The sequence below is a fragment of the Dromaius novaehollandiae genome, chromosome W (genome assembly GCF_036370855.1).
Source record: "Dromaius novaehollandiae isolate bDroNov1 chromosome W, bDroNov1.hap1, whole genome shotgun sequence".
Taxonomy (NCBI): Eukaryota; Metazoa; Chordata; class Aves; order Casuariiformes; family Dromaiidae; genus Dromaius; species Dromaius novaehollandiae.
Genome location: NC_088130.1, coordinates 14057777 through 14081433, shown reverse-complemented (window position 1 = coordinate 14081433; position 23657 = coordinate 14057777). Strand labels below are relative to the sequence as shown.

At 38.4% G+C, this 23657-nt stretch overlaps 1 protein-coding gene across 1 annotated transcript in view; it reads left to right on the top strand.

The window, feature by feature from the left end:
* Nucleotides 1-17001, top strand: part of LOC112981861 (structural maintenance of chromosomes protein 5) — a 54933-nt gene extending 37932 nt beyond the window's left edge. Inside the window, exons 17-24 of the mRNA XM_026097836.2 lie at nt 580-702; nt 6600-6725; nt 7409-7504; nt 7901-8005; nt 8222-8341; nt 12730-12909; nt 13010-13105; nt 15826-17001. Of these exons, the coding sequence (XP_025953621.2) occupies nt 580-702; nt 6600-6725; nt 7409-7504; nt 7901-8005; nt 8222-8341; nt 12730-12909; nt 13010-13105; nt 15826-15966 (987 nt within the window). The 3' untranslated portion in view covers nt 15967-17001. The remainder of the gene's footprint in view (nt 1-579; nt 703-6599; nt 6726-7408; nt 7505-7900; nt 8006-8221; nt 8342-12729; nt 12910-13009; nt 13106-15825) is intronic.
* Nucleotides 17002-23657: the final 6656 nt, after the last annotated feature.

Here is a 23657-nt window from a genome sequence, read left to right as displayed (position 1 = left end):
GGGGCATCCAGAGCTTGTATGATACTTGGTTATTGTTGGTTGTTTGAAGATCCTGCTCCTGTGTTCATGGGTACAAGAACATGGGAGAGTGTCACAGCTTCTGCCATGTACTTCACATACTGTCATTCATCTTGTACTGCCAGTGAGAGGCATATATCTTGCGTGTTTATTTCTTGCCCCTTTTCCATCTCTGTTTTTGAGTTATGAAATCCACCTGTTGGATTCAGTCTGCGAGAAGGAATTGGGATGGCTTTGTGTATTCTCACACTTTGCATGTGAGTATATGAAGAGAGAACATGCTTTTTTGGTGTACAAGCATAAATTATTTAGTCACAGGTGATACGTATATGCTTGCAGAATAAGAATAGATGTGGACTATGCATTTTGAAGAATGTGGGTCACTAGTAAGTCGCCTTTCTTTCTTAAATTAAATTTGAAAGAAAATCCAGTTGAAGAGCTGAACACAGTTTGAGGTTTTATGCTATGGCTAAAAAATGCAGTTTCTAAAGCATGATAGTAATTATATCAGTTTTGGGTCTCTCATGGAAAAAAATTGACACTTTCTATTTTCCTATCTAGAATTGCATATCACTGAACATCATCAAAGCAGACTTGGTTCTTCAGAGCACTACAGTGGCTGCTGAGAAGAACAGACTAGAATTAGAGTATAAAGCGGCAACTGTACAACTAAGAGCTTCAGAGGTAAATATTTCTGTGAATACTAGAAAATTCACTATGAAAATACCTTGAATTGAAGGCTTTATAGAGTAGGAAAGGATGCTTCTGTGTCCTTCTTTAGGAATGGGCATCGTCATTGCTAAGTATTTAGCCTTGATTTCTGTAGCTTGATTCATTACTGCAGCCTCTTCATTTAAAGCTAAAAACAAGCTTTGCTTTCCTTGATTAAGACAGCTAAGCTTCCAGAAAAAAAGTGGTGAACATTTATCTTGTCCTGGATCTAGTTATTATACTACATAGTCTAGCTAAGAAGCCTAGCTATTCTTCAGAAGTATTCTCTTTCTCCTGAGTCTTTGGTAGATAAGTAAACCCAACTTACATGGGAGATGTAGCCTCAGGGTGAACCAGAAAGTACTGTAATAGAGTGGAGCAGAGCTGTTTTGTCATTTCTTTCATAGCTGTTTTCTCATATGGTAATTAAATGCCTTTCTTTGAAGAGAGAAAAGAGGGATAACCAGTCCTTCCATTGATCATATTAGGAAGGTATGCAGTGTTCAGATAAAAAGACAGTCTCTGTAGAATTAGTCCCACAGACAGGTACTCTTTTTCTAAGAGTAAGAGCAGAGGATGCTGTGATCTCCGTGGATTGGTGCTTGGAGGTCAATGTTCGTATTTGTTTAGTGGATGGGCAAACTTTCAAGGTACTGGGAAAAAAAGGAAAAAGTATTACTGTGTAATTTTTTCCTTATCTTTCAAGAATCAGTTTAACTATAGCCTAATACTAATTCAATTTGAGCCACAAAAATAATTGCATATTAAATTAGAAAGCAGTTCAAAAGGTAAGTGATCTTTATTTTGGATTGCTGTGCACTTCCAGAAAGATTGACCTTGGCATATCTTTAGAAAACCACTAAAGGTTATAGGTATCATCGCTTGCAGAAAAATTAGGAAAGGGAGATCTTGAGCAAAAAGTCCCTGAAGACTGAAACAAGCCCAACATGTTACTTGGAAGGTCACTGTTGCATCAGATCTCCAGTTTAATGCCGCTGTTATTTATACTTTTATCAAGTAAAGAATAAGAATGTATCACAAAACCATGAACTTCATGTGAGTAGTCTGCATCATCACTGGTAGATTCATTTAATATTTTTCAGTCCTCCCTGTGCCTGTCTTCTTCCTTTAGAGAATGTAAGCTTGGAGTGGTGTATGAATAGATGTCTTTCATCAGATCAGTAGACAGGACTTGTAAGATAAACGTTCTGATAATTCTTGGTTGAGCAAAAATCACCTCCTTCCGAAGTGAACAGGTTTTTGACTTAACTGAGGCTCCATTAGTCATTGTTATTTGGTTAGATTCAGCCACACAGGTAGAGGAAATCTTATCAGAACTCATAGTTTGGGTGGCTGCTTTAGTCAGTTTGGGCAATATTCAAAACGAAAACCTAACTTAAATCAGTAATCCCAGTGATTAGAATTCTGAAAAATTTAACTACTTTGGAGGAAAGCTTTTTTAAGTACTCTTGTGCATCTTTAGTTTTCACTTACATGGAAATCCAAAGCCTAGCTTCCCCAGATCCTGCCTGATGAGTCTTTGACTTAAGTCTTGAGCCTCTTCTTACAAATTCTAACTCTCTCGTATTCCGCTGTAATTGATGTATGTTGTGCACTTTGGGGTTTGTTTTTTGTTTTCTACTTTAAGATGCTCTTTCATGGGGGAAAAAAACTCAGTATTTCTTAGTTGAATTATGTATTATCTCAAATTATAATAATTTGAAATGATAGCATATTTAAAGTGTCCCCTTCCAGTTTCTTCTTAGTTACTTTGTGATAAATATTTTTCTGCAGCAGTTCTGTGTTAAGGTAGTCTTGTTCCAAAGCTGCCCTTGAAGATGCCATCACAACACTGTGGAAAGGTCTTACAAACAGTTGTTGCATGTTTTTATAAAATAAATAAACCTGCAGAAAGGAGGAAGCCAAACAGAAATAGAAATAAGTATGTTGGACAAAAGCTATGTAGTGAAACTAATTGGTACTTAAGTATTATGATTGCGTCCATTAATTTCTGTGTAATCATCAGACACTTCTGTAGGTCATGTGCTGTCTTGATGCATTCATTGAAGTTGGAATGGTGGGAATCAGCCAAAGAAGCTGCAAAACTTTGCTAACACTTAGGACTTATTCGTGATGTTTATCTCCCAAGCAATTTTGACTCTTTAAAATATCTGAATAAATATCTGATTAAGGTTTGAAGCAAACACAAAACCCACTTATTCCATCTAAGAGAAGATCACATATGTTCCTTTTATGAGGTCTTGGCACTGGAATACTGTGGAGAGAGCAGCATCTTTGTTGCTTTGTGAGTTTTTTTTTTTTTTTTTTTAACACTTAGATGGAAAGGCCAAAAATCTCCATGTTTTTGAACAATTCAAGTTAGCAACAACAGATTTCTGGGGTTTCTATTTTGCCATGGCAGTTCAAGTGAGAACCTTAGTGTTATTTTAACAACTTCTTGTATTTAATTTATTTAATGAGCCTAAGAAGCAAATCTGTGTTTGTGACCCACATTCAACATTAGGGAGGATTGTTAGCCCCATCTGCTCATTAGATAATTGGCACAGTCGCCTTCGTGTTTATAATGATTATTTGAAAGAGACTTGCTAATTGTCTTGCTTTGATAGCTTGTTAATTTTTAGGTTCATTTGGTACAAATTTGTTTAAATAATTGGTATTAATACTGAGAATGTACATTGCAGCATTTACTTCTTAAGCCAGATTTTAAGAAAATGCAGATTCTGTTTTTCTATGTATAAATTTCCAAACTTTAAATAATTAAATACTGTCACTGAGCATGCGTTCAAACACAAATTCATGAGAAAACATTGGCTTCTGGTAACTATATTTTCTTAAACCAGCTTCTCATTTTGCACAAAACCAATTGCACCGTTGATGAGCACAACAGAATACAAATTGCTCATGAATACGGAATGTCAGCGGCTTCTACTGTTTGGTAGGTGCCTTCCAGTAAGCTGTAACCGCAGCCCCACGCTAGTATCAAACTTTCCTGACGTACCCAGATATAGCTCTTTCGAAGCTGGTTCTTATGCTCTTGGCTGAAACAAATTTAAAGCTCTCTCTGCACTAGGATTTTCCCTAGTAGCTCCTCTGTCCAAAACAGTTCTTTCTACTTAGTTACTTTTATATCTAGGTGGATTTCATTAAAGCGTCTTCAGAAAATCAACAGGAACCTTTAGCATTGCCATGCACTTTTGAATAGGTAAGAGGGAGCTGGAGTCAGCACTTTGTGGGTTTTTTTGTTTTTTTAAACATAGACTTATTGTGGATATTACAATCAAGTGACAAAGCTGAATGAAAATTGAGACTTACCTTGCTGTTGACCTGTCAGTGCGTTTATTCTAGTACGTGCTGCTCAACCACATCAGATGTCTTGTTTTCCAGTCTTCCTGTTGCGTGTTGAGATTTTTCTCTTCCCAAACATGTTTTCTCCTCTTCCCACCCTGAAAAATTTTACCTGCCTCGGGCTTAGGTCAGGCATATTCAATGTTGAATCTATTTCAGATTTTCAGTGCCTAGAAATCAACATAAAACCCTATTTCATACAGCTCTGCAGGGCTTGAAGTGGGAGCTTTATGTACGGTTGAAAGCTGAGGTTTCCTACTTCAGATGATTGAGAATTGGCTTTGGCTCTGGAAATGATCAGAGGCATGACTATAAAACTGATGCTTCTTGTATGAAAAAAGCATGTGTGCGTTGCCTTACCCTGGATCCTTTGCCTTCATTATCATGAAGTCAAACACATGCATTTCAAATGAAGCCAATGGGCTTTTAAAGTTCTGGGATACAAAATACAGTGTAGTTTCAATTTAGAAGCTTCTTTGTGTTTTAAATTTAATACAGGGCATATACAGATATGTAATGGAACATATACATTGTGGTATACAGTTGTATTTATGTTAATTCAGAATGACATAACTTGGCTGTGGCTAAAAGGGCTGTCCTCCCCTTGTGGCTGTATTATCTGTATAGCTTTAATGCCAGTCCTTCTTGCCCCTGTGTGGCACTTCCATAAGGCTAATGCTAGAGAAGGAGGGAAGTGGAGAAAAATCTAAATGATGGCTATTTGTTTTACCTTTCTGCAAACATCAACGCAGTATAAAAATATATCGTTACAGTGTGTTTGGAAAGATCGTGAAATGCTTAACTCTAATGAAGAATCTGTTTCCTAATGCTCTGTGAAAGAAAGGGAAAATGAGATTTCTGAGTTGATATCTGCCATACAAAACATCCACCCAAATTTTTGATTGAGCATGAGAACTCCACTGGCGATCACTCATGATCGTATCTGTTGTAACTGCTTCTGTTTTATTTAGGAAATAGACATTAATAATGTAATTAGTGTGTAATGTGAGTAATATGAGCTATGTGTCAGTGGCTGAATATTTTAAAAATGTGGAATAAACATGGTGCAACTGTGTACTCTCCAAATGATGAACATTTCAAGAAAATTTTGCCACTGGAGGGCTCCCATATTTAACTAAAATACCCCCACACACAAAAATGGGGAGATAAAGCTCTCCAAAGCATGGGAACATAGTTAAACTTCCCAAACTGTCAGAAAGAAGTTTGGAAGCAAAATATTGTGGACATGACTTTTAACTTACAATTTTGTGCCTGCAGTAAAAGTAGTAACAGTGCCTTCCCACGGTGTAAATGTCTATCAGAAGGATGAATTGCTTGTATAATCATTGACTAAACATATAGTAAAATATCTTTTGGATTAAAGATTCCCAGTCTATTGGTATATGCTCCTTTCCACTTCAAAGTTGCTGGCAGTTCCCAGCTATCTGCAGCTGAGTGTTCACCTGAGCGGGAAGACAGCAACAAGTGGTTATTCCCATACGCTACTTCTTCAGCGTGTGCAAGTGGCAGGCCTGAGGTAGGGAGGGGATGTGCGCAGATAAGTAAGTGAGATTTCTGGTGGCAGGGGGAAGAGATACTTAAAGCTGTCCAAGCTTTTTTCCTGGATACTGCAGTTTCATAATAATCTGTAGCTTATTGTTTTATGAAATAGTAGCATTGTATTTTGGCTACTGTTGTGATAGCATAGCATTGTAAAAGTCATGGGGCTGGTCTGGTCACCTTACCCATAGTAAGTTCCAAAGAGTTTAGTCTTAGGCTACTGTTCAAGAACAAATACTGTATCTGCTTTTCACTTACTTTACAATACCAGTATAGAAATTGTGGGTGTGTTGGTGATTTTTTTTTTTTTTTGGTGTTTTGCTAGTTGTATTATAGAGGTGGAATAGGAAACAGCAAAGGAATTATTTCTGATTATATAACTGTGGGGCTGTACAGTTTTGAATAAAATACCATTCAGTGTAAATCAGGTCCACTATGTTATCCCAAGTAGATGAATAGAGTTAAATTGGAGGTAATGAAAAAAGAAGGCTCACAGTAGTTATGCTTTGGCTTATAGGAAATTTACTGTAAAATAATCTATTTTTAGACATATGTTGAATCTACATACACACTTGTCTAGTTGAGAGAAAATAAATTTAGCCATATTACAAGAGGATGCTTTTGATCAGTTTACCTTGGCATCTGTTGACTTTGAGCAGAAAGGCAGAATGAGTTCTGTGTGTTGAAACTGAGATTTTCAATCTTGAAATAGTGTGATTTCATGTGCCTTCCCTGATTGTGGTGATGTCTCTTGGTGGTATGCTAGTGTCATCTCTGGTTAGAACTGGAGTTAGAAGGTGTGCAAATGACTTGTAACGTTTAAATGTTCAGCTCTCTCTTAAGGAGTCAGTGAAATGTAATGCAAGGTCACAGACAGTAGTGGAAAGCAATAGGAAATTTAATGTAAAATAAAATAATGTGTATTTCAATATCTCTTCTAATAGCAACGATTTTGTGAACTGGATGATAGGAAGCGTGTTCTTATAGAGAACTGCAAGGAATTGCTGAAAAAAGCTCGACAGGTGTGCAAACTGAGTCCGGACCAACATCTTCCAAAAGAATTTCAAACTGTACGTACAAAAAATGAATCTCCACATATTTCTTAAATTTTGTATAATGTGCACCATTATCATGTTTCCAGAAAAGAGTATTATATATTTAATGCTAGTAGTGTACCATTAAGGGGTGTTGTGAATTTCTGGTACTATTGACTTGTGTATTGTTGCTTACCCTTTTAAAGCACCTTTAAATAGTGAGCTAATAAAAGCTGGGGTATCCTATGACTATTGCTTTGCTCTGTGCAGAGGGGAGAGGAAATCTGATCCGAAATTTCAATTAAAATCCACATTCTTCTATTAATAGAAATAGTTTGAGGCCATATTCTTCTAGCTTATTGCCCTAATGGAGCAACACAAAAGCACTGCAATCTGGCCTGCCTACCTGGAGGTCTTCCCAGCCTTCAGAGTATTTGTATGGCTTAACTAGCATAGCCCTTAGCTTATACTACATCTGTGAGCATCTGTACGTGCACAAGGTAGGCAACTAAGGAGCAATTATGCATCTGTAGTAACACTGCAGTCTGTCTTCTTTCTCAGTCCAGAATACTTTGTGATGGAATCTTGTTGTCGTAAATTTGAATATCTGGCATCCTGAATAAAAGTAATCTAATCCTGTCTGGCTTACTTAATTTCTTTTTAGTAAACTTCACTACTTCATTAGCATTGCTGTAAAACATGTGTCCTTTCTCTTGTAGGCTTTTCAGGCTCTTCCGAACACATTGGAGGAAATTGATGCTTTCCTGAATGAGGAGAAATCCAGGGCCTCCTGTTTCACAGGCCTGAATGCTTCAGTATGTTCCCTGCTTTCTCTCCCTGCTCCCTTCCCCCCCCTCCACCTGTATTGTATTTGCTTCCCACTCTGTACTAGATCTTGTGGTATAATAAGCTAGACAGCAGGAACAATGTGCTGTAAATGCCAGATTCTGCATCTATTAGAATTTTAAGTAGGTTCTTCCAAAGGAAGTGTGTTCTGTGCATTCAAAGAAAAAAAGTTGCAGTAACCTGAAATAAGCAATGCTTTACAGGGTTTTTTTTGTTTAAAACTAGGAACGTATCTTGTTCAGTATACAGTGCAATAGGCTATGTAATTGTATTTGAACAGAATCAGTGCAGTGTGATATTTTTACAGTCAAGGCTAGAAATGATAAACATTTTGTTGACTGCTTGTTTTTTTTCCCTTCTGGCAGGTTGTTGAAGAATACAATAAGCGGACACAAGAAATACAACAGCTGATGGAAGAACTAGAGGAAAAGAAAAATGTATTGGATAACTATAAACAAAATATTTCACAGGTAATAGTTGAAATTAGCACCTCTGTGCTGTGTGTCCTTATTAGAATACAATATATGTAGAAAAATATAAATATGTATGTTTCGGGTAACATTTAAAGTTTTCTTGAGTGTAAGCTAGGTGTTAACTTCTGTAATTATAGTATTTTTGTACTTAATTGCTATTAGTAAAGAAAAATTCAGTTAAATATGTTTTTACATGAATATTTCTACTTCTAGGTCAAAGAAAGATGGCTAAACCCCTTGAAAAAGCTGGTGGAGCAAATCAATGAGAAGTTCAGTAACTTTTTTAGTTCTATGCAGTGCGCTGGTGAAGTTGATCTTCATGTAGAAAATGAGGTATGATATAATTTTCATGCAGAAGAATAACAAACTCACATTTTCATGCATCTTCCTGCACTTGAAATATTGCTAGAGACAAAAATAATAACTTGGCATTTGGATTATAGGAAAGATGATCTTTTAAAAGGTTCTTCATGTTTTTAACTAATTAATAAACTTCCTTGAAATAGTAGAACTGACTGATCAGTCTGACCAAAGCAAAATAAATCTTTGTCCAGTTGCATAGATGTTCAACTCTATTGACTTTTGGAAGCTTCCTGCAACTGAATAAACAATCATCTTTCTCTAAGACTTAATTGCTGTCTTTTATCTTTTCACCAAAGGTTGATTTTGAGAATGCTTTTTAGATTTTAACTTTCTGGAAATATTTTTGCCTTCTGCCAAAGCAATACCCTTTGGGGAAAGCAGCAAGTGTTTGAGCTGTGCATTTATCTAAATTTTAAGAATACTGTCTCAGCTTCCATCTTTTCACTGTAACAGGTTGAAGTGGGCATCTTAGTTCTGATTTTTTCCCTTGTTTTTCCCTGACTTACAATGCTCCATTAGGAGCATCATATTTACTTTAGCTGTAACTCAGATTTATTCTGTTAGTGATTTATTTCTGATTTTTTGGCTAATTTGTGCTGTTCTGTTACCATATAGTGGCTATTTGTACCATATTTGGCTATTTGATTTGCTTCTACATGTGGTTATTTTCAAGTCTGTTGGCATTTTGACTGTTCTGGAGCAGTAGCAATCATTTGGACCAGCCTGTTATGCCATCAGTAACATTTATAGGCAGGATTTACCTCTGATGAAAAGTTTAAAGCCTCGCTAGTGCCTTGGGGAAGAGATATTCAGTGGAGTGGGCTGACTTGAAATTGGATATTTTGTTTAAAATTGATCTCTGTAGTGATGATTTTAAGACTGTTTTATGTGATGCATACATTCCACAACAGTGAAAGTTGACACTTAAACATTTTTTGCTGTTGTAAATTACTCAAGCAGTTCTTCTTAAAGTATTTAAAGTGGTAGTTATTACTGGGGGCAGAAACATAACTGAAAAAGCTCTTTACATGAGCAATGTATAAAAAGGTTTGTTTATATAGAAATTAGTGTTGTGAAACAGTGCGTTAAAACATGGGCTTTTCAGTTCTTTATGATAGTTACTTGTAGAGTCAGATGCATGTTAAACAAATACTGTCTTTTATCTAAAAATAAAAAAATAAGTTGGGAGAGCATACACAGAAAAACAGTGCAAAACAGTTTAAAGGCAAAGGGAGTCTGGATTGTCCTGAATATCTTTCTTGGAAGGTCCTGTTTTTCCTCTTGCGAAGATTTTACAAATAATATAAGAGGTAAACTAGTGGTGCACTGCCAATGATGGTACATAGCTTTTCCCCAAGAAATCAAGACCTTGATACAGAGAGGCAGATAATCTGTTCTGGAGCCTGGATTCCTTACCCTGCCTCTCTGCAGGAGGCTCTTTGGCCCTGACCTGTAAATATCGAAGGAGAGAGCCTCTAGGCAGAATTATCATTGTTACAAATATTTCTGTGGTACTGAAGGTCAGGCCTCTGTCAGCTTACCTTGCCGTCCTTTAGGAACCTTGAGTTCTTCTGATGTCTGCCCTCCCTTGTGCTAGGACCTGCTGTGTGAAACGCTTCACTGGGTCCTCCCTTGACATCCTAGCAGAAACCCCAGTGAACCTTCAGAGTTTCCTTGGTAGCACTTGATAGCCAGAATTTGAGTGCTTGCACTGATAATCCTCACCTGCCTCAGTTTTGCACAGGGAGTTTTGACCATCATCCTTGATAGGCCCTGGAATACCTGGCCACTGTATGAAATATAATCCCCAGCAGCCTGTCAACAAAGTCCTGACTTTATGATACCACTGTGGCTGTGGTGTAGCCCAGGTGTTTCTTACTAGAGGTTTTGCCAGCCTATGCCTTTGTAAACTTCTCCCAGCCTAGTTTCAGCCTGTGTCAATGCATCTGAAACTATAGAGGACATAGAGGCCTTATATTTCTCCTTATGTGAAGTGGCCGTGTTCTTGGTGTCTCACAGGAAGCTGAGTCATTTTCCAAAGAGTGTAGCAAAAGATCTGCAAATATCTGTTAGAGAACAAACAGGAATTAAATCATTAACTTATGGATATTTTTTCACATTGATATTTTAAGTGTTGCTGTTCATAAGCAAGTCAGACTGTGGGTCTGCTGAGACTGAGCTGACAATCAAGTACCAAATCCTACTCAGATGGAAAGAGTTCATCTAAGTGATGGTGCTGTTATCTCTGCTGAATAGGAGAGTCTCTCATTAGCTCCCCTCAGCAAAATACCACCCCCAAAAAGGTCAACACAGCAGCACTTGTTTGTTTTGAAAGCATGCTCTGTGATTTTGCAGCTTAGGTTCCTGATTTTCAGGCATGGCTATCAAGGTACAGTCTGCAAATCTGAGAAGTGTTGTCTGCATTAGATGCAAAAGAAGAATTTTTCCAATAGTGGGGGAGAATGAAATGGTAAGCAAAACCATCTTGCAAATGGTATAAGTTGTAGTTAGTATTGCTTTGCTCCAGAATGTCAGTTGTAATTGTATAGCACTCATCCTTGTGGTGCTCTAGTTTTCCTTGGAACTGCCAAACCATTGCCAGCAGAGGAGACACTGAGGATGAGAAAGGTAACCTGTCTTCAAAACTGGAAAGATCATGTACTTATGCAAACTGAGTTTGTAATTATGCTGAATCACGTTTATTCTCTCACAAAGACCTTATGCATTTGTCTTGGCCTCAAGGATTCACGGTTGTGTGTATCTATAATACTCATAAACCAGAAGCACCAGAGATTTGTAGTATATGAAAATAAATACTAGTATAAGACTGTAAAGTTTGCAGTCCTGAGGATGTTTGTCTGTCTACAGTTGTAATAAAACATCAGGAACTCCAAAAGATGGCTTGTTCTCCTGGCCTAGGAGATCAGCTGATGTCCTCTCAAATATTCTCAAATATTAGATCTTACATGGCATGTACATTAGTAATCCCAAGCAAGACATGAGGGTAGCAAAGCAGCCAAGTATTGTTCCTACAGACTTAAAATTTATTAAGACAATTAAGGGGGTATGGTTTATCTACTTCATGGCAACTATTGGACCTTGCTGCACATCACAGAAGCCAACCTTACCATTATCCAGGGACTCTCCTCTGCTGGATCACCAAGACTCATATGTCTTTTGATGTCTGTGGTATGTGGCAACCTGAACCGGTCTGGCGCGTGCCAGCTTCTGTGGGATGGGCTGCTCATTGTCTTCTTGCTGCAACCCTCCTTTCTAAAACTGGAAGTATTCTGCAAGTAATAATCAGGGAGTCTCATTCACTCCTTTCTTCTTCTCTAGGCGTTAGTATTGTGTACTGTTTGGAGAATGAAGAACATGCATGGATGGCCTCAAAGTGCAGGATTTCTAGTTCCACAATAAATACAAATAGACATTAACCTCCCAGAACCCAAATTCTTGAAGCTTTGAATCCTCACTATAGCTCTCATTAAGATGATAGGTACAGATAAAGATTGTGTCTTATGTAGACCAAGTTGTAAGCAATCAATGTGGACTTTCTGCACTGGGTATTATATCCCTGTTCCTGCACTAAGTTTACTTGGACTTCAGAAAGATCAGAGATACTTTTTTCTTCCAGTCATGAATGGGTTTTCTTGCATGGGCCTTCTTTTCAACCACAACTGTTATGCCCAGACCTATGCTTCATGGGCTCAGACCATTCTCAAGCGTCAATCTTCTGTTAAAGAAAAGGACAGAATCAGAACCCCTGTGTGCAGTTTTCTTGACTCCACAGATGGAAATTGCTGTCATGGTGGATTTTGTACGGGCTTTGTATCTCATCTACTAGTGGAGGAAATGTATTTTGGAATAAAGTTTCAGAAAGATTTAATTAGTGTGCTTGCATTTGGAAAGTATCAGATGTTTCCCTGGGAGCTTAACCTTTTTTTTTTTGGCTATCCCCCCCACTGTTTAAGCTGATAGCATTATGCACCCTGATGCATTTCTTGAATCAGTGGAATTTCTGGTGGTGTTGCTCTCTCTCCTCTTTTTCTGGCCAAGACATGTATTTGTTGTCAAGTCCTTAATGCATCTGAAATCTTTCTTACTAGGAATTCAGAAATGAATAAATCATTGTTGTGGGGAGAGAGTGGTGTGGAAAAAAATCTCTATCTAACAAGAACAGATCAAAGTCTGGGAAACCTTATGAAACAGAGCAAATATATCAATATTAGGTTGACCCTGAGTAGCTTGTAGACACTTGTAGAATGTAGGATGTAGATTTCCTTTCATTTGTGTTTTTCTTATCAAATAAGCTGTAATACAGAGAAGCTGAATTTAATAGATACTTACTTTTATAGGAGGAGTATGACAAATATGGGATTCGCATTAGAGTCAAATTTCGTAGTAGCACTGAACTTCATGAATTGACTCCCTATCATCAGAGTGGAGGTGAGAAAAGTGTTTCAACTATGTTGTACCTGATGGCTCTACAGGAACTCAACAGATGTCCTTTTAGGGTTGTAGATGAAATAAATCAGGTAAGAATCAATAGCACAATAAATAAAGTTTTGTTATACAGATGCTTACGAAATAGTCAAGGGAACAGACTTTTTTCTTTTTTTCCTTTTCCTTTTTAAGGGAATGGATCCAGTCAATGAGAGAAGAGTTTTTGAAATGGTTGTGAAAACTGCTTGTAAAGAAAGCACATCTCAGTATTTCTTTATTACACCAAAGGTATGTGATAGGAAATGAAAGTTTAATGTGTATGAGAGATGAGTTTTGTGTGACAATAACCCTGTAAACATGTATCACTTGCTTCTGGTTTGTTTCACCTAAGAATTTAATATTAAATGGATGCAGTGTAACAGAGTTTGTCCATTTTAAGGACAGTCCAGGCCAGAATTCAGACAACCTACACCAAGGCTTATCTTACAATAAATATATTTTGGAACTCGTGGCTTCTGTAGAAGCATCACAAGTTAACCACCAGTGGATAGGGATACTGTGTAATAAGGCTGTCAAATGTAACACCCCTACCTCTCACAGAATATGGATAGTAGCAGAGACCAACTCTCAGGCAAGTCAGATAATGATCTTGAGAGAGGTTGCTGATACCCAAAGAACTGCAGGAGTCTTGCATTAATGAGGAGAAAATGATTCAAGTAATAGACTGAGGCATATAAGCTTAGAAAGGGCCAGTGCTGTGTTCCATGGAAGAAGGCTTGAGGAGAGCTTTTCAACCAGGGATGACTGGTGCTTAGTCATGTGCTGATGTTAAAACCAAAAACTGGATTATTGACTCATTAGGTGAAGATAACATGCCTTAAAATACTAATAAGGTGGCTGTTCAGTCTGCACCAGAAGCTAACGTTAACAGAGGCTAATGTTATTTTCAACTCAAAACAAGAGAGGTCGAACTAGTAAAGATTACTTATACACCAAGGAGGCAAGTGGTCACTAATAATCTGTGCACTTCTTATTAAGATATCAGTTCTGCATTTTAAAAGATCTGGCTGCCATTGTTTTCTTTAAATTTTCTTTAAAGAGCAATTGAAGGACCTGTGAAAACCCACCTGCAGGATTTAGCTGACTGATAATAGCCAAAAGGTGGTGCTTGCTGTTCCTTCTATCTTGCAGTTTCCTTATCTCCACACAGTTTGCTCATTTCTTTTCTGTATTACTTTTGTCCTACTTGTTCTGTATTTGTGATCTTCCCCTTTGGTGGTTGTTCTCCATATTATTGGCTCTGCTTTTCTACATTCTCTCCTACTTTGAGAAATAAGAGTTGATTTGGATTTTTTAAGGATAGAGATAGTTCTACCAGCAGCAGTGCTTCCCACAAAAATGGGCTGTAGAAGACAACTGTCTAGGGTTACAAGTCAGTTTTAAAAGTTCTGTTCACTGTTAAATTACTAAGAATAGATAAGCAAGAAAATAAAGCATGTAGTGCTAACCAGAAAAATTAGAGTGAAAATGAGAAACAGGAAACAAGAAATTTCAGAGGTTTAAAAGAAAAATTCCATTTAACATTTATGGTAAGAGGAAGATCAAGGGCTGTGTCAGAACATTATTCAGCAGGAAGAGATAGCTGAAGATGGGGGCTTTTTATTGTTTTTTTTGGGGGGGGATTGCTTTTTGTTGTTTACTAAGATCAACCACAAGTAGGTGATTAGCACAATAACCTCTGGTGAAGCTGTAATGGCCTACCACAAAGAACAGTATTGAGAATGCACTTCATATAAAGCTGATTATAGGCTTCATATTAGCTGATGAGATGGTTCAGGTGAGCTGCATCAGAGGGTAATTAAAAGGCTGCTGAGAGCAAGCTGAGGCAAAAGCCAGACCTTGCAGTTCTAGTGACTTTCCTGCAGTTTCTGGAAAAATTACTGTAGCCCTAGCTACAAATTACTACAAATTACTGTAGCCCTAGCCCTTATTAGAAAGTGAGATATGGAATAACAGGCAACAAATTGTCATACTAATCTAAATTCCTTTTATGTATCCTGTGGATGCAGGAGAAACTGTTATCTTGATTTTTCAGTATGTTTTTTGATACTCTTCCCCGGATACTCTTTTAAACAAACTACAGAGGGGAAGGGTATGGATTAATATGCAATAGAGTTGATTAGGAAAATTGTTTTCTGAAAAGTCATGATTCACTATCAAAATGAACAGATGAACTGAATGTATTTTTCAGGAGTGAGTCTTTGCTTTGAAAATCAGTGTTTTTAATACCAGTCTATGAAGAAATAGAGTATGCTTATTAAACTTGCAAATAACCACCATGTTGGGAGTGATTGCAGCTTTGCTGTAAAGCAAGGTTAGAATTCAAAACAATCTTAGATTAGATAATTTTATTTGAAAACAGGATGCATTTCAGCAGGGACAAGCATAGGTCTTGGTATTTAAATGGGAATAATCAACAACAACATCCGGTCTAGGGTGTAAATGCCTAAACGACTGGGGGGAGAGAAATTATAGCAGATCACAAGTTGAACATGAGTTGCAAGTAAATTGCTGTCCTTAGCAGTACCAATAGCCATATAGCTTGCAAGATACATGAAGTTTATCAGTTTGCTGCACTTGCCACTAACAAGACCTTGACTAAGGTAAGAGTGTCCAGCTTTAGCTATCACACATCATAAAAATAGTACGCTGGCTGGAGATACTCCAGAAGACAGCAAAAAGGTGCAGATTAGATATGAAGAAACACTTTCTTATAGTAAGAACAGTGATGCATGGAAATAGGCTGTCTGAGGGAGGAGTGGAGTCTCTTTGGACATTTGTAGGAACAAATTAACCATCATCTGTCAGAAAGGATATAACATTGATCTTGCTATATTGACCTTTTGAGGTCTAAGGCTTTAATGTAGACCTCCTTCATCTTCTTTAGATAATGGGCAACACCTTCTGTTCTTGTTATTTTTACTTTGTTTTTTTGTGTTTTCCCCCAGCTCTTGCAGAATCTCACTTACAATGACAAGATGACAGTGTTGTTTGTCTACAATGGACCTTTTATGATGGAAACAAGCAAATGGAACCTAAAGGCGTTCTGTCGGCGGCGGCGGAGAGTTGGAAGGATGGACGAACAATGATACAGACATATATGTGTATATATGTGTGTCTGTGTGTGTGTGTAGGTATATATATGTAATCTTTTTGTAGATCCTTTTTGGAACACTTGGCATTCCAGACTTAAAAACTGTAAAAGATGAGAACCTGCAAGGAACTGATGATTAAGAGCTTTGGTTCTTAAAAGTTATGTAAAAGTATAAAAGATTTGAAATGTATGATTTTTTTTTCCAAATCTTTTATAGCGGCCTTTCTCCAAAGAAACTACTTTTCCTCAGCAGTAGTTTTAAATAAAAAAGGATATTTCTTGTATTTTATCAGTAAGGGCTCCTCCAATGTAAGCATGTAACATCAGAAATATAGTTGTTGGTTTTTCTAAGTTACACTATGCTAATTCTATGGCTGTTTATTTTTTTTTCAAAAATTGGAATTTACTTTTGGTAAAAAGCGCCCTAACTCAGTTAAGGGCGTACTCCAAACTTTTCCTATTGAAATGGAAACTTTCTGAATGAATGAGTGATGTGTGGGGAAAGAGTGGTTTGTAAGTAGCTGTGCATTGTTTTCTCTTTTGTGAAAATACACTTGATGTTAACATAAAGAATATACTATTTTATAGTAAAGTACTTTATTATTGTTACTTATTATTTTTGAGCTAATGTTCCATTTTCTATTCCTGGAAGGATGAGGTCTTTGTTTTTTCACAGCAAAGTGACAAAGCCAGGGGTTTTTGAAAGAATGAGCTAGTTAGCTTGTAGAAATAAAGCTAAGCAATGTATAACTTTTTTATAAATAAAACTTGATATGTTTTTGCTGATAGATGGAGACAATATTCCTGCTGATTTCACGTGTAAAAGCCTCCTGGTTTTAACTTACAAGGCTTCAATTACATTGGAGTGATTGTACACACAATAACTGTTTGACAAATAGCCATAAATTTCACTAGTGGAATTTTGGCTACAGCTGTTAAATATTTGAAAGTAGATGTTATCAATAGGACATTGAATGCCTAAGATAAAATATCAGTTATTCAGTTAACTATTAAAAAATTTTAAACTTAATACTGAATTGTGAGGATTATGTTTTGTAAAGAAATTGAAACTACCATCTGTATATAAAATATACTTTAAAAAAGAATGAATCCCAAAATGGCACCTGAAAAAATATGCAGCATCCTCATTTTCACCGGAGAAGTGGCCATTTGTAGAATTTCATGCAAAGTCTGGCATCCTTTTGATTTTGGGTGGGAGTTTTGCTTAACAGCATTCTATCAATGGACTTCTCCAATAGAATTGATATGTCTGGCTTTTAACACGAAAATGATATGTTAAAAATAGAACAAGAACCCCTGTGCAAAATATAAGCTAGGTTCTGAAAGGTTTCAAAGATTAAAATGAGAAGAAATACTTTAGTTCTTATTTTAGATAAAGGAGCCTTTAAGGGAATAGAGAACTACGTATTCCTACATCACAGGCCAGAATACTGACAACTGTTGATCAATGGAGCTCTGTCTTACTATGGAATGAGTTCCTGGAATTAGCTCCATGAGCATTAGTGTCCATACACAAATATTTGACAGAAGAACTAAATGAGTGCGGAAACTCGGGCTGTAGTCCAGGGACTGAGTGGGCAGGAAGAGTCTCCTTGGCGTAACTGAGGCTTTGCGAAAGCTAAAAGGCCTGTCTGTGCACCTCGCTGCAAGAGCCGGGTTTTAAATGTGTTTGTTGATCTTCAAAATACTTGGCTTACAGGAACCCTGAACCTGTATGGTTAATTAAGGTCAATTTTTCTATGGCTGGACAGCATCTCTTAATGCTGTCATCTTGGAAATTCGCGGGATTTCTTCCTAGAGTTCTGGGTTTTTTGCTTACATTTCAGGCTGACTTTTCCTTTCAAGAGTGTACTTCCTTTTTCAGAAGTTACTTCTTCTGGATACGGGCCTGCCACGTTGCACAGCCAAGGAGGATGATGGGTCATCAGTGTTTGCTTTTCCCCTTGGAGCTCTGTCACTATTGACCGTAAATATTGACAATATTTTCAGCATTTCCAGCCTTAATATGATACTGTCGCTCCTTGCTTTTCCCCAGACAGTGTGACAAGCAGCAAAGCTGTACCACATCATCATAATACTGGCCAGTAGAGCTTCATGGGCCAGTAACTAAAGCCTTTCTTAGAGGGAGGAAAAAAAAAAAGAAAAAAACCCTTTGTATATAAAAGCAGCTGCTGCAAATAGGCTGTAAACAGAAGTGTGTGTCTCCCATACCCATGTCCCAGTTGGTAACCTGATGATTCATTGGCAGGTGCATCCTTGCTATGTTTAGAACTCTCCAGGCGTACAGTAAGTCTTCTGAGCTGGATAGTATATTTAACCATGAAAATCCACACAAAGTCACTTAGTGGAGCTCCAGCATTATTTAGCATTCCTTAGCTGTGCATAGGACCCTTGCATTGCTGCCAGCTTTCTTGCTGCTCCTCATGTTTTTTTTGCTTCCACTCAGCTCCTCTGGGACACTTGCTGTAAAAACACATGGAATTAATTTCAGTATAATTGTGAGGAGGAGAGGATGAGTGGCAGCAAAGGTTAAACATGCATATAGTATCCAACTTTTACTGCAGACTAGACAGGACCTCTCAAAAGTAGAGACATGGAAGGAACTCAAATAGTCCTGACAGTTGAAGTATAAATTGAGCTTTCAAAAACAAGTACTCTTCTCTGCTGTTTAGACCAGCAGAAGACTAGGATAAAGATCCTCTTCCACCACCATCTGCAGTTCTGACAAACATCTGTGTCTGCTCGTATAGAGAGAAAAGCAGCATGGAAATTGTGACTTACTGTGGAGACATAAAAAGATTCAGAGAAGCCAAATATTCAAAAGTGCTTACTTATACTCAGAAGTGCTTACTTATAAATCACCCTTTACTGTATTTCATGACTGAAAATGGCACTTTTGCAAGTACGTTATTGTTAACTAGGGAAGATTGTAAAGTAGTGCTTGGGAGATGTAGCAAACTAAAATGAGGAGAGGCCCTTGCACAAGTACAGTGCTTGTAACATGCTTACTTAAAAGTTGGGCTTATACTGGAATAAGAACAAAGGAGATCTGTTAAGGCTGTTGCTGACTTGAACTTCTATGCTGGAGTTAGGGTGAGAGGTGATCAGATGCACAGACCTGGTCTTGACTACAGGCTACTCACTAAGTATGGTAGGTGCTCTTCAGAGGCCAGAGTATGCACCTGCTCTAGGCCTGATAGCAGATTTTATTTAGAATTAGCACTATGGGAGGCTTTTGTTTATGGTTCACGTCCAGGTACCCTCTCTTTAGTTACTAAGCAATTTAGCTGATGCTTGCTTTCTAGAAGCTGCTGGCCCATCTTCAAACACTGCTTTCTATTCTTTGTAGAAGTGGACTTACGGTTTCTTTCATGAGCCCACAGTTGCTTGCTTGTTCCCTTAGCCTTTTTTTTTTCTGAACATCTCTTACTAGTACGTCTTAATTTCACCTTCCTGGCCCAGTTCCCATTCCATTTCATTATGTTTTCTAGAAAGCAAATAAAGTGTTAGAGCGAGCAAATACGTAAGGTGTGACATTTGTCATTCAATTTTACAAGCACGTGCATATCATTAATGTGTTATCTGACACTGTGCTGCCCATGCCTATGGTTTGGGTAGTGGGGTTTCCTTGGTGGGGGAATAAAGTGAGGAAGGGAGATCTGTAATTACAGATGCTTACTGATCGCTAAGCTGAGCAGGGGTCCTGTCCCCATCTGCAGTGAGCAGTTAAGGGAAGGTCCTGGGCAAGCACCACTGCTGCTGTATAGGAGCTGAACTGAAGAGCTGTGTTGGCTCAGTAGTACCCTGGTAATTTTACATCAAAATGTTTTGTCATTTTATGGGAGTTATTTTGATGTTACATGCTTCATCTCCCCTTCTCCTCTCTCTAGTTGGCCTGCTTCTTGAAAGGTGTGCTGTGGTTTCTTCTGCTTTAACTGACAATACATGATGGAAGGTGTCTGGTGGGAGAGCCTGCATGTTAAGGAGGAACCTTGGTGCTCAAGCTTCACCATAAATACACAGAGCCAAATTCACCCTTTTCAGTTATGAGTTACTGAAACAAAATGTCCAAAATGAAACTTTTCTAGAACTTTTTGTTACAGAAGCACTTTTCCCCAACACCTTGCTAATTCAGAATAAAGCCAGGATTCATTACACCATAATTTGGGGGGAGGAGGGGACGGAGAAGAGAGTTAAATCCACCTCTGCTCTAAGAGAAGTTCTCCCCCTGTCCCAGCCTGAACATGAGCAGTGGCAGAAATGTTTCCATGCTCCTGCTGTGAGGCTCATTGATCCAGCTGCCTTTTGCATGCTAGGACAGCCTGGACTGAATGTGGGATGTTCTGTGCAGGGGGTCATTTAGGAGTAGTTACTGTACATAAACTTTATTTTACTACAGCGTTAACTTTGATCATTGACAAGGCTGCATTGTTGTCAAGCGGAGAGAGGAGGTGGAGGCAGGCACTTGATGTGTTTAGCTCTTCCAAGGTTTTCAGGGGCTACCATGGCAGATGCTGAAAATCAGCAGGGAAAACGTGCAAAAATAAAGGCAAGCAGCACCAGCAGAGGCAGAAGACAAGAGAGGTAACCAGCCTACCTTCTCACGATAGCAGCCTACCAGCCACCTTCCTCTCCTATGGCTCAGCCCTTTCCCAACAGCTTGTTTCCCTGGCCAGCAATTCCCATCTCTGTGCTTTCCACCAAATGCCACCAACTTTTCTCCACAATTCTTCTGCTTCCCAGTTGCTCTCAGAGTAATTCCCTAGTTATCCGGTCTTCCTTCTGTTACTTTATTCCCCCCACCAGGCTAACATTTTGTTGACAGTATATGTTAGTGTCAAAATGAAGCGGTCTTATGCATGTCAATAACTGGAGTCCAGTATTGCAAATGATTTGCATCAGCTTGTAGCTGGAGCTACACAAAATTTCGGCCGGTAAGCCTAATGCTTTTTTGTAGAAGAGCGAGGCATCTTCTCTTGGAGATTGATAGTCCTTCTGGGAGGCATGGAGACAAGAACATTGCAAGTAAGCCAAACAAAAGTCACTTTTTGGGGGGAAGTAACTATGGGTGATAGTGGACAAAGCTGGCTTTGCTAGAAGCAAGAATGAAAGGACAGATGGTAAGTGAGAAGATGGTTGCAGAAGAGAGCAAGGAGCCTTGGAAGAGAACAGAGGGCAAAAAATGATAGAGGTAACATACGATGTGGATGGCTCAAAGTGAATGCATGCTTTAACTTGATCAGGATTATGTAATTTAAAGAGGAAAAAGTATGTGATTAGACATCTGGGGAGAAAGCTTGGAGGAAAAGAAAGACTATGGTGAAAATAAATAAGGGTATTAGGGGAAGATAAGCAGAGGGAGAAAAGCTATAGCAGGCAAAATTTTAAACTTGGTATTATTTAGCAGGCACTTGTGACATCGAGTGTTATGCAATAAATAGTGTACAAGAAGCAGGTATCTTCGGGAGACCTTGCCATACTGAAGAATTAGTGTTTTCAACAGAAGAGAAACTCCATCTTCTTTCCTTCACCGGGTGGTGGGAAGGAACATTTGCTGCCTTCTGGGTCCATAATGAAGAGGCAAGGAGCAAATGCACTAGATCTAGGAAGAGACCTTACATACATCTTTGGATTTCCCCTTTCCCCAGATTGTAAACAGAGCTTTAGGCTGTGAATATCATGTTGCTTGATCTTGATTGCAATCCCTTAATACTGGTTTACCTCAGTTTGGGCCTTGGAATATCTGTCACAGAAAACAAAGCTTTTTTCCAAGAGTTGAAAAATGTGAACATGAAGTGAATCCAAAGCAGATGACCAGTAAAGAGAGCAGAAGGGGACTTGGTGTCACACACCACAAGCAGTATCAGCCCCTCTGTGCTGCTGCAGTGATGCTTAAACATATGTTTAGGCCAAAAGCGACTGGTGTTACAGAGTTTTCTATGGGCCCCGGTGGCTGAGGAATCTGGATCCACTTAGTATCTGCTTCAGAGCTGAATTGTGCTGCTCGGGATTTTTGTGGTCAGAACCTTTGTACTGTTCAAAATACACTTTGCTCTATAAAATGTATTGGTTTGATGCCAGTATAATTAAAGTGGTACAGGCTGCAGTGTGTACGCAGCTCCACAAGTATCAATATGCCCTAGACCAGTTTACTCATGTAAAATTACTGGAAAATGTTAAATTGAGAGAATATCCCTTATTTCATTTTAAAGGAGTTTACAGGAAGGCTGTCAGACTTCAAATGTTTCAGTTAAAAATTCATACCCCTGCGAAAAATGGTTCACTGGGTGTGAGAGCTGAATGGAGCTTAGCTTCTAAGGAAGCCCTGGTTCATCTTTCTATGATCCAGTAAAACAGGCACAGTGATTTACTGCCAACATTGCATATATTAATAACACAACCGTGGCTTTCCCTGTCCTTGTGTTTTTGACAGAGCAGTTATACATGGCTTTTCAGATGCTCTCAAAAGTGTTTTCCATTTGGAAACACTATTCCAGGCCCCTGCAACAGCATTTAACAACAGAAGAGCCCAAACCCTACATATGCTCTCTACAGGGCACTCTGATGGGACTTGCATCTCCCTCCTACCTCTCATCTCTTCTCAGACGTCTGCTGCCATCTTTCTAGCCTCTGCCCATTAGCCAGAAGAGAAAGAAAAAGCCTTTTGGAAAGCCTAAGATTTCTCTTTGCATATTGTTAGCACAAGATTAGGAGATGTTTGATACAGTCAATGCTCTTTGGTTTCTTTCTCTGCATCTTCTCAATTCCAATGGGGTTTTGTTTGTGTCTCCAGGTTCATATGTAAGGATGGTAAGTTGTCTTATCTACTAGTCCTGTAATTTAGACACTCCATTTCCCTTGTAGCTTCTGTTCAGCAATGCAGACTTTCAGGTTTTGCTTTGATTGGCATTGTATGGCCTAAGAGGCAGCAGACAATACTAAAACAGAAGCTGAGGGCTTTTGATATGAAAAACAACAGAGTGTTTATCAGTTTTAAGTTGGGGGCCACGAGATGATAAAAAACAGAAACAGTTGCAGCCACTTCAAAAATAGACATTAAAAGCAACAGGGACTCTGATCCCTAAAGGAATAGGTGAGCTCCATATGCAGATATATAAACTGGAAAAATGCAATGTAGAGTAATTCAGAAATAAGTATTTATTAAGAACTAAAAATGATGTTAATCAAAAGTTCCCTTTTTTGAAAGGGGAAGAGTTCCATAATATCTGTAGAAGTTTTTTGAGGAGATATTTTAGTGGCCAGGGAAGTTTTCAGCTGAGGACAGAATGGCACTGAAAGCATTGTAATTGCACAATTCCTGCCATTGGGCAAGCTTCCTTTGCTTTAAGGCAATCCCTTAAAGTGGACTTTGGTAAGTACATTGTTCTGACAATTGTGACTTTGCATTAAGTTACTGTTGACATAGTTTGTCAGATGTGCCTGGGAGAGAGGAGCTTGACCTGGAGGAGATTTTGGCTCCAGAGCAAAAGCCATGGGGAAAGCAGCAGTTGTTATGAAGCTCTGATGCAGAAAGGAAACCTCCCTAACTCCTTGGCTCTAAATGAGTGCCGAACAACATGTGTTTTAGACTCTGATGGAAGTGAAAGAAGTCACCCTAGGAGGCAGGATATTACCCTTGAATGTGGTTTTCTGAACCATGCTGCA